The 11,204-nt window shown below is 42.0% G+C and overlaps 1 protein-coding gene across 2 annotated transcripts; it reads left to right on the top strand.

The window, feature by feature from the left end:
* The first annotated feature begins 820 nt into the window (after window positions 1-820).
* On the top strand, window positions 821-6,866 carry cks1b (CDC28 protein kinase regulatory subunit 1B). 2 transcript variants are annotated; one of them, XM_084157165.1, is made up of 4 exons: window positions 821-1,423; window positions 1,656-1,723; window positions 1,880-2,007; window positions 6,001-6,866. In XM_084157165.1, the coding sequence occupies exons 2-4, from the start codon at window positions 1,665-1,667 to the stop codon at window positions 6,042-6,044; spliced, it is 231 nt and encodes a 76-aa protein (XP_084013291.1). In that variant the 5' UTR covers window positions 821-1,423; window positions 1,656-1,664; the 3' UTR covers window positions 6,045-6,866. The 2 variants fall into 2 exon arrangements, with proteins under 2 accessions (XP_084013291.1, XP_084013292.1); XM_084157166.1 differs by having other exon boundaries at window positions 1,205-1,259.
* The last annotated feature ends 4,338 nt before the right edge of the window (window positions 6,867-11,204 follow it).

The raw sequence follows: 11,204 nt of genomic DNA, 5'->3' as shown, positions 1-11,204 counted from the left end.
TTTTGAGTTTTGAGTCAGAGTCTCTACCCGTCAAAGTCATGTTAGGATATATCAGTTATCCTGTTGGAGCTTTTGTGCCGAATCCACTGCGTTGTTTCAGGTGCAACGCTTATGGTCATGTCACAGCAGTGTGTAGGATTAAGATTCCAAGTGGGAAGCGTGCAGGAGGGCATGGGACAGAGGATTGTGTAGTTTTGGTGGATAAAGTTGTGTGTGTTAACTGTAGGGGTGCCCATGTTGCTGTGGATCGGAAGTGTCCGGTGCGAGAGAGGCAGGTTGAAGTGGCCAGAGTCAGAGTAGTGCAGAAGGTGTCATATGCTGAGGCAGTGAATAAAGTAGAGGAGGATGGGTCAAGGGTGAGGGATCCTGAGAAGATTCCAGTGAGTAGTAGATTTGTGCCAGCACAGAGGGATATGCCAACAAGTGATTTATTCTTCAGTAAGGTTGGCTTCTTAGCGTTAATAGCAGTGGTTCTCAACTGTACCTCAGAAATGGAATGTAAATCACATAAAATAGATGTTGTGGTGGCAGCTGCAGAGATGTATTTGGGTATACGAGATTTGACTCGGGTGGTGTCCCGTCCTCCCAGGACGTTGGCATGGTGCAGGAGCAGATAGTGTCAAAGTAGTGGATTGGGTTAGTGGGTTTTTGATGAGTGTAGGTGGTGGTGTGTAGGGCTATATTTCACTAGAGGAACAGGACTAATTAAGAAAATGTAATTTTAGGCAGGCCGTGACTGGCCTCACACTATAGTACAGTAGGTGGCGGTGTACGCACCTAAAAGTTGGATGCGATCCGCCAACCAAATTCCAAAGAAGAAGAATGACAGGGCCGAGGTAATGCAGCGTTTACATGAACGAGGTAAACGGAGGACGGCAAACCGGATATCATTGTTTTCAATGAGAGCGCAACAGTAAATTTCGTTATTCACCACCAGCCGCCAAATATTTATACTTTTGCGGTCTACCGTAACGTTGTTTTCTACTGGATGTTGATTTGCACTGATCGTGTACTGAAATCCCCATAGCAACACATACCGGCGCGCTGGCTTGCTTTTGCGGTCACCCTCTTTATTGCTTTCTTGTCCCTCTATGCTGACAGGTATTACGGTTTTTGCGTGCCTCGTCTAAACGCAGCATAAGTCACATGATCATTTATATGAGAGGATTGACCAATGAGGAGCAGCGGTGACTTTTTTAACGGTGAAAGGCAGGATCAGTAACATTAGAGCGGGAAACTCGTAGCGAAACGTGAAAAAGGTCCATTGACCACATCAGCACAAGGCTAGCTAGCTAGCTACTACGTGGACATTTAAATACATTGGTGACCGAAAAATATTATAGGAAAGACAGGCCTGTTGTGAAATTTCTAGATTTTCATCAGGAAATCACAACTACAATAATTTGGAACGAGCCACCTGAAGGTGATTTGTGTTTTACTTGTCCAAGCTAACGTAGTAGCTAGCTAGCTAACTTTAGCTAATTCATTATTGTTTTCTAGCTATTTAACTAGCCTACTAACTTAGCTAGCTAGTTTCAACAGTTGTTGGATGACATTTTGTGTTTTATGAACTATGTTAGCTAGAACACTCAGTGGGTGACATGCTGATGAACATGAGTAGCTAATGTATGATATAACGTTGCACTCTTTTTCAGGTTGGCATCATGTCTCAGAAGCAGATATATTACTCTGACAAATACGACGATGAGAAATTCGAGTATAGGTAAGTAAAGACTGTACTTTTTTCTAAAACAGGTTTAATCTAGCTAGCTAATATCGACACGTATGTCTTGCCTGGCATCGGTCTTCCTTCCTAGCCCTGTGATGTTGACACCGCGTGACTCAGTAAAGTACCATTCCATTTCTCCACTGTCTGTAGGCACGTGATGCTGCCCAAGGACATTGCCAAGCGTGTGCCCAAGACCCATTTGATGTCAGAGACGGAGTGGAGGAACCTGGGCGTCCAGCAAAGTCAAGGCTGGATACACTACATGATCCATCAACCAGGTACACTGTGACAAACACTGACAGATGTTAGTACTAACGCTCAGTACAGTAGAAAGAGTGCTGGTGAATACAGCAGCATATAGGCTATTATGGAGGAATACAACACTGAACTATACTGGGGGATTACAGTTGTGCCTATGGCGCACCATGGGGGTTCATATCAGTACAGTAGGCAGTGTGATGTGGTGAATACAGTGGCATAACATTGAGTTATACAAACTGTACTGGGGGGAACTGTCTCTGACTGGGGGAATAATGTTGTACCCGTGTCTTGGGTTTGGGTCATTACTGCTACAATGGTGATTAGGATGTGCTACACTGGTGATTAGGATGTGCTGCTCCTTGTTTGAAGCTCATGTTGCCTAATGAATTCTCTGTGTACTGTGTAAACCATCGTGATATGGGGTGTATTGACTTGGAAGTAAACTGGCCGAAACGGAGAGGGACCTACCTGCATTTGTCAAATAAGAAACTTGTTTTCGTTAAATGTTTTTTCTATGGTTTGCTACGGTGTGGACTAATGAAAGCAGTAGGGTTGGGTGATAGTACAATAGCATCTGTCTAGCGACGATGATTGACAGCCATCGGCGATGGTGACTACATCATGATGTGACAGATGATGGTTTAGCCTATATTTGAACCTGACTGGCGCCGCGCAGTAAAAAACGGAGTCTCGCACAGCAGGGCAGCACACATTCCAAGTAATTTACCTATTCCTATTTGCTGTAGCCTATTTCAATAAATATGTTGTAGCCTACAGAACGCAAGAGAGGAATGTAGGTCAGACAGAGCAGAGAATTCCACCAAAGCGGTGCAAAATGTCCAGTCAGAAAATATTGTATTGTATTTCTCTCTGTCGGATGCATGGCCATTAGGCTAATAACGGATACATCTTAACTATCTTGTCTAGCTGTTGAAAAAAATGTAGCCTATATTCCCTTCTTACCATTCGATAAGCTTTGAATATAACTTGAAGGCTCCGCTTCATTGTTTTATGTATGGCTTTCTCCCGATCAAGCAATGAATGTATACAGTGTTCCATCTGAAAGTTATTTCAATAGGACTAATAATGAGAGAACAAACCATATCAATAGCCTATAGAAAAATTTACAAGTTGAATCAAGTTTGAGCTTAAGAAATAAATGATCCATGTGGGCCTGGAAAATCCCTCCATGCAAGGTTGAAAACCAAATGGCCAATAAACTATCCTCCTAGGCCTATCATAAAAGCTTTAAGACAAGTTAGTCATGAACAGTAGTTTATTTCCCAAATATTCTAGCCTACGAAGCTTTAATAGTTTTTATATTTGTTTTTTTGGACTTCGCTGAAGACCCGTAGATAACTACATTACTCCCTTTTTGTTTATAAGGCCCTACTTCATAAACTTCCGTCTTATCTAACCTTGCTGTTGAAGTATAGACACCTGAGTTGCCTAGACACCCGAGTTGCCTAACCCATTCACAGGATTGCTTAACTCTTGAGGTTCCTAGGGTGTCCACCGAGCTAGGTAAATCTGCTTTTAGTTTTAATGCACTGTATTGCTGGAACAAAATTCTAAAAACATTTAATCTTGATGTTCTGGTGCCGTTCTGGCAATTTAAAGTATTGATTGGGGTCATATTTGTGGAGGAATGTACATTTTTCTTTCCCATGACTGTGTTTTTGTATTTGAATGTGTATGTTTGGGTATAATGTGTATATTTATGTTGTATATTCAGGGCACATTTGTAAAAGAGACCTAGGTCTCAATGTTTTCCCTGTTTTTAAAATAAAGGTTAAATAACATTCCTATTAGTTTTAAGATTTAGTTTGTTTGTTTTCAGATCCACTTGTTTTTATTTTACGTTTCATAAACATTCTATTTTGTTTTTAGTGTTACAGACAATTTAACACAGGTGGAGGCCAATTGACTTGGTGTGATTTTGAAGGTGATTGGTTACACCTGAGCTCATTTATGATTGCTATTACAAGGGGGTTGGACACTTATCCAACCAAGTTATTTCAGTTTTAAAGGTTTTATAGATGTTTTTGTTTTTATCCAGAGTAGGATGGGTAGATCAATGGAAAATGCATTTTAATTCCTGGCTAAATGTGAATATTTTGAAAGAGGGTGTAAACTTTCTATAGGCACTGTAGGTGTGTTGACTGTGGTAAAGGCACTGGATTATGAGCTGTCTTGACAAAAGAAATAGGCAGTGGCATGGTGCCTACAGCCATAGAAGCACAGTGACATGCCTCAATGCAGTCATTTATGTTAGTTGTTTTTGGCAACCCATCCCGTGAGAGTGAATGTCATTCCAGTTGATCTGTTCTGTTATATTTAATCAACTCTGACTAATCCAGTGCACTGCTTGCTATGAATTCTGATGGTGTGTGCATGTTTAGGTAAAAAGACTCATGTCCTGTTTGGAGCACTGACAAGTAAAGAGCGCACATGAGATACAGGCAAACCTGTTTTGCTCTTCCACCAGAAAGGAATATTAGAAAAGATTTGCCATTGCCTGCACTTAGCCTCTGCCCAGGATTTCAACATTATCTTTCATCATGATTCGACCAGTTGCATTCGATTTCGCGCTATAGACCAACTGCGTTTTAGCAGCTTATTACATTTTTTAAAAATTAATAGGGGCGATAGTGTCGTATATCACTGTTTTTATAGGTACATAATCAAGATAGGACAAAGGTTGGACATCGCCCAACCCTAGAATACAGTACACTCATGTTGTTGAGAGCTCAAAGATCTGTGTTTGTAACAGAAGATGGTGCTCAGCCTCCATTGGAATGACTACTACCACCTTTGATACTGGTCTCTTGTCATCAGCAGATCATGAGGTCTGACTCATACTGTTTGTCTCCAAATACATCTGTTCTTGTCTGTCACCTGAACACAAGACATTGAGTCTAAGCATTTCAGCAATGATAGCAAAATATCCTGCGTGTTTTACCAAGCCAGGGCATCTATTGAACATGTGGTTGTGTGTCCCACTAACTTATTTGATGAGCTTGCCTTATGTGCATCATTAGACACACCCTTCACTGAACACACAAAGAATGAAGGCCTACATGGCCAAAGCAGACATTAAGACCAGTGTTAGATGGAGTGGTTGGAGCGTGCCGTGTGTCCTAGAAGGGAGGTCTGTATCTTGTTACGCGATGGATGGTCACTGAAATGTATTCAGCACGTGTGCGCTGATTTGCAGACTTCGTTTAACAAAAGCCTCACACATGCCACTGTCCTACATTGCATCTGGTTTAGTTTTCATTTACTTTCTCAGACAAGCCTCACACATGTCATGGTCCTAAGATGGGTGCTAGAATACTACCCTCGGACACAGGCTTCGCTCTCATTGTTCCGAAAGCTGGGGGAACATGTCGGCAGAAAGACGTTAAAAAGGGATGGAGTACGATAGACTAGTGATGCGTTGCCACTTATCAAACAATACAATATTTTGCATTGATGGAGCTCCAAACAGAGGTATTGTTTCTAAACATGGGCTACTAAAACTTTGACTGTAGGAAAAGCGGCACTGACAAAACAATGAAAAAAATAAGTTAATGCCTCTCCTGAGGGGAAACTTAATTTCTACTCCGAGGCCAAACAAATACAAGCGCTAACAGCCAGCGCTCCCATTCAAATGCAAAATCCAATACTGAAGTTCTCCAGACTTCCAATATTCGAGTCAATGAGACGAGATTTGGAAGGATCAAGGATGGCCTCACGAGACTACTAGAATACATGAAAGAATGATCAGGTGTGCAGGTGTCCACAATAAGGGTGAGTCCCAATAATATCTCCTTTCGTTCACTACTTCCCACAAACCATGTTTCTTATACCAGCCATTTTCTTTAAATTTAGTGATAGGCAGTAAACAAGGGCACACTTTGGAAGGAATGAGAGATATTTGGGAAACAACCTGACATTTTGGTTGTTTTCATTCAGTTCCTGAACTTCACATTCACAAATGTTTCCTTTTTTTTTCTCTTTCCCTCCAGAGCCCCACATCTTGCTTTTCCGCCGTCCACTGCCCGCAGCCTGATCTCAGACAGAGAGCGCGAGAGAACACTCATAGGGAACAAGGATAAGAGGGTGGCTGGAGATGGATGCACGCTTTAGTTGGATGGATGAATCAAGACTATTTCCCACATGTGTATTGTATACATTGCAGTGGAGCCAGAGTCAAGAGCTCCAACCCACTGTCCTCACTCACTGTAAAGCCTTTCACATTTCCTCTGGACCTGCTTGGAACCCTTTCATCCTTTTCTCTATCTGTATTTCTGTAATCATTCTAACTTTTGTACTAGGACCAACTTGATAATGTTGTCAAGGTGTGCACCTGGGAAGAAAAGGAAAAGCTGAGGTTGTGGCAACACATTTTTTATTATTCTAAACCTTAACCCACTATATCTGCTGTGAGTTGACTAACATGATGCTCATATCCGATTTTAATCCAGATAGTAATTGTGTAAAATGTAAGGGGGACATTTTTGGAACTGCAAATGTGCAGGGATGTTACCAAAATTACTATATGATCAAATACCTGTTATGTCACTTGATTCAACTTGTTTTGAATACCGCAGATTGCGTCAAGTGTATGCACTCCTACTCTGTACAAATGATGATAGTACTCTGGACATTGTAAATCAATCGTGGCCTGCAATTATAAGTAATACTGTCTGTTTTAGAGCTGTCAAAATGGGGCCCAAGATCTTTGTTGCCATGTCTATGATTGTACAAATCAGCTGCTCAGTATTTATGAGTTCTTGTACCCCAGAAATAAATGTTTTAATTTGAAATTCATGTCACTGATTATGACGTGTGTGTGATAAAAAAAATAAAGTGGTACTGTCCCCACTACGATAAATACATATACTTAAATACATGTAATTTTGTCCTTGAAACATTACATTGAAATATTGTGAAATTCCATTAGCCCTCCTATTATGATCAGCGGGGGTCTGGGACATGGTACCACACCTGGTGAAGTCAGGTCAGCGCTCCACAGCTGCAGTCAGAACAGCAGAAATGGGATCAGCAACACGACCAGGTGGACCGGAACAGCCAGGATTGGAATCAGACCAGGTTGTCCTGAGGCACTGTCCAAGGGCTCTGGTCCACCAGGACAGGACAAAGAGAACGAAAGAGGGGAATTAGTGGGAGCATGCCAAAGATCACACAGTACACCAGGTAAGACAGACTGACCCTAGCCTTCCGGCACATACAAACTATTGTAGCATAAATACTGGGGACTAAGACAAGGGGGTCTGTAGACATTGGCCCTGTCCAAAGGTACCCCTTGAGTATAACTAGGCACTATAAAATGTTGGTTCAGTAGACATAGTTATCAGTTTTGAGCAGTTTAAGTGTTTTATGTTTCAACAAATGACAAGGAAATCATGTAATTATAATAATATAATAATATGCCATTTAGCAGACGCTTTTATCCAAAGCGACTTACAGTCATGCGTGCATACATTTTTTTGTGTATGGGTGGTCCCGGGGATCGAACCCACTACCTTGGCGTTTCAAAAGTAATGTGAACATTGTATTGTGAAAAGCAGATACCAGATGGAAAATGTATGCAATGTGATTCAGTGCAGTGAACAAGATACTTTGTTTTACCCAGGCAATTGAAAATGTGATTTATAGTTTTGAAACATGAGCCATTTTGATGATCTGTTCAGAATGTTGTGCTTAGAGTTGTGAAAATGTACCACATACTTGTGAAAATTGCACCAAAATGATTGAAAAAAAAACTTTGTTTGGAGACCTTCCCTTCCAATCAACATGTCCAGGTGGGCCCAAACTGGGTTATATATGGGCTTCATCGGTTTCAGCTGGGCAAGGCTGTAAAAAAAATGTAATGCTGTAAGTGGGCTGTCTGGTAGTCTCGAAAACCCAACTCTAGGCATAAGCTGGAGCATTGGAAAATGGTGGGAGGCAACCTGGAGAGACTAGCTATCTGGTAAAAACTATACTGAACAAAAATATAAACGCAACATGTAAAGTGTTGGTCCCATATTTCATGAACTGAAATAATAGATCCCAGAAATGTTCCATACACCCATAGATGTTACTTCTCTTAAGTTTTGTGCACAAATTTATTTACATCCCTGTTAGTGAGCATTTCTCCTTTGCCAAGATAATCAATCCACCTGACAGGTGTGGCATATCAAAAAAGCTGACTAAACAGCATGATCATTACACAGGTTTATCTTGTGCTGGGGACAAAAAAAGGCAACTAAATTGTGCAATATTGTCACAACACGATGCCACAGATGTCTCAAGTTTTGAGGGAGCGTGCAATTGGCAGACTGACTGCAGGAATGTCCACCAGAGCTGTTGCCAGATAATTTAATGTTAATTTCTCTACCATAATGTAGTTTTAGAGAATTTGGCAGTGCGTCCAACCGGCTTCACAACTGCAGACCACATGTAACCACACCAGCCCAGGACCTCCACATCCGGCTTCATCACCTGCGGGATGGTCTGATACCAGCCATCCGGACAGCTGATGAAACTGGGTTTGCACAACTGAAACATTTTTGCACAAACTGTCAGAAACCGTATCAGGGAATCTCATCTGCGTGCTCGTTGTCCTCACCAGGTTCTTGACCTGACTGCAGTTTGGCGTCGTAACCGACTTCAGTGGTCAAATGCTCACCTTCGATGGCCACTGGCACGCTGGAGAAGTGTGCTGTTCATGGATGAATCCCTGTTTCAACTGTACATTTTGGTTGTTTTCATTCAGTTCCTGAACTTCACATTCACAAATGTTTCCTTTTTTTTTCTCTTTCCCTCCAGAGCCCCACATCTTGCTTTTCCGTCGTCCACTGCCCGCAGCCTGATCTCAGACAGAGAGCGCGAGAGAACACTCATAGGGAACAAGGATAAGAGGATGGCTGGAGATGGATGCACGCTTTAGTTGGATGGATGAATCAAGACTATTTTCAACTGCAGATGGCAGACAGCGTGTAGGCATAGCCGTGGGAAGTAGGGGTGCTGAGGGTGCTGCAGCACCTCCTGATTTTTTTTTTTAAATAATAGAAATGATATATATATATATATATAGTACCAGTCAAAAGTTTGGACACACCTACTCATTCAAGGGTTTTTCTTTATTTTTACTATTTTTTACATTGTAGAATAATAGTGAAGACATCAAAGCTATGAAATAACATATATGGAATCATGTAGTACCCAAAAAAGTGTTAAACAAATCAAAATATATTTTATATTTGAGATTCTTCAAATAGCCACCCTTTGCCTTGATGACAGCTTTGCACACTCTTGGCATTCTCTCAACCAGCTTCACCAGGAATACTGGGGATTGTGGAGGCCAGGTCATCTGATTCAGCACTGGTACTGTGTATATATACTGTATATACACTACATGGCCAAAATAATGTGGACACACTTTCAAATGAGTGGATGCAGCTATTTCAGTCATACCCGTTGCTGACAGGTGTATGAAATCGACCACACAGCCATGCAATCTCCGTAGACAAACATTGGCAGTAGAATGGCCTTACTGAAGAGCTCAGTGACTTTCAACGTGGCACCGTCATAGGATGCCACCTTTCCAGCAAGTCAGTTTGTCAAATGTCTGCCCTGCTAGAGGTGCCCTGGTCAACTGTGAGTGCTGTTATTGTGAAGTAGAAATGTCTAGGAGAAACAATGGCTCAGTCGCAAAGTGGTAGGCCACATAAGCTCACAGAAAGGGACCGCCTCAACTGAAGCGCATAGCGCGTAAAAATCGTCTCTCCTCGGTTGCAACACTCACTACCAAGTTCCAAACTGCCTCTGGAAGCAACGTCAGCACAAGAACTGTTCGTCGGGAGCTTGTGTGCGGCCGAGAAGCCGCACACAAGCCTAAGATCACCATGCGCAATGTCAAGCGTCGGCTGGAGTGGTGTAAAGCTCTCCACCATTGGACTCTGTGCAGTGGAAACGTGTTATGTTGAGTGATGAATCAAGCTTCACCATCTGCCAGTCTGTTGGACAAATCTGGGTTTGGCGGATGCCAGGAGAACGCTTCCTGCTCCAATGCATAGTGCCAACTGTAAAGTTAGGTGGAGAAGGAATAATGGTCTGAGGCTGTTTTTCAATGGTTCGGGATAGGCCCCTTAGGTCCAGTGAATGGAAATCTTTAACGCTACAGCATACAATGACATTCTAGACGATTCTGTGATTCCAACTTTGTGGTAACAGTTTGGGGAAGGCCCTTTCCTGTTTCAGCATGACAATGCCCCGTGCACAAAGCGACGTCCATACAGAAATGGTTTGTCGAGATCGGTGTGGAAGAACTTGACTGGCCTGCACAGAGCCCTGACCTCAACCCCATCGAACACCTTTGGGATGAATTGGAATGCCGACTGCGATCCAGGCCAAATCGTTCAACATCAGTGCCCGACCTCACAAATGCTCTTGTGGCTGAATGGAAGCAAGTCCCTGCAGCAATGTCCCAACATCTAGTGGAAAGCCTCCCCAGAAGAGATGGAGGCTGTTATAGCAGCAAAGGGGACTCCAACTCCATATTAATGCCCATGATTTTGGATTGAGATGTTCGGCGAGCAGGTGTCCACATACTTTTGGTTAATTAGTGTGTATATAGACAATATATATTATTATTAAAACAATTATTCAAAGATGTAGACTACGATGCAATACAATTGATCAATTTAAGCAGATCAAAAACTACTTAGCCTACATTTGAACACCGCAGAAGCTTCAAAATTTAATATCTTCCCAATTAAGTAACAGTTTTGTTTGGCTACTTGAAGAGAACTAAGGTCTATCACCCGCAGCCAACCTCTTGCATTGTGGAAAAGTGTGCATCAAATTCTACTAGATGAAGAGCCGTTTTTAGCTATCGTTTTTAGGCCTAAGGCCGAGACAATAAGAAGACACAGTGGCAGAATAAATTCATCACAAATCCGGAGAGCAACATCTGTCCGGTGAAGTACATATTGCATGTAACAAACAGTTACATGACCTACAGCATGATCAAGCAAGTATTCCAGCACCATTTCATCTAACCACCTATGCTTAGTCTAATACAGTGACAATTAAAAAATACCAAAAACGATTTAGTCCAATCAGCGTAAGCTACATATGATGTGGCTGTCCATGGCACTGATTTCTGTGTGTGTGTTTGTGTAAGTAGAACAAACATGTTGACTCACCTTACTTGTAGAGA

The sequence above is a fragment of the Coregonus lavaretus genome (genome assembly GCF_964263955.1).
Source record: "Coregonus lavaretus genome assembly, chromosome: 3".
Taxonomy (NCBI): domain Eukaryota; kingdom Metazoa; phylum Chordata; class Actinopteri; order Salmoniformes; family Salmonidae; genus Coregonus; species Coregonus lavaretus.
Note: the sequence above shows the minus strand (reverse complement) of the source record. Positions and strands in the feature narration are given on the sequence as shown.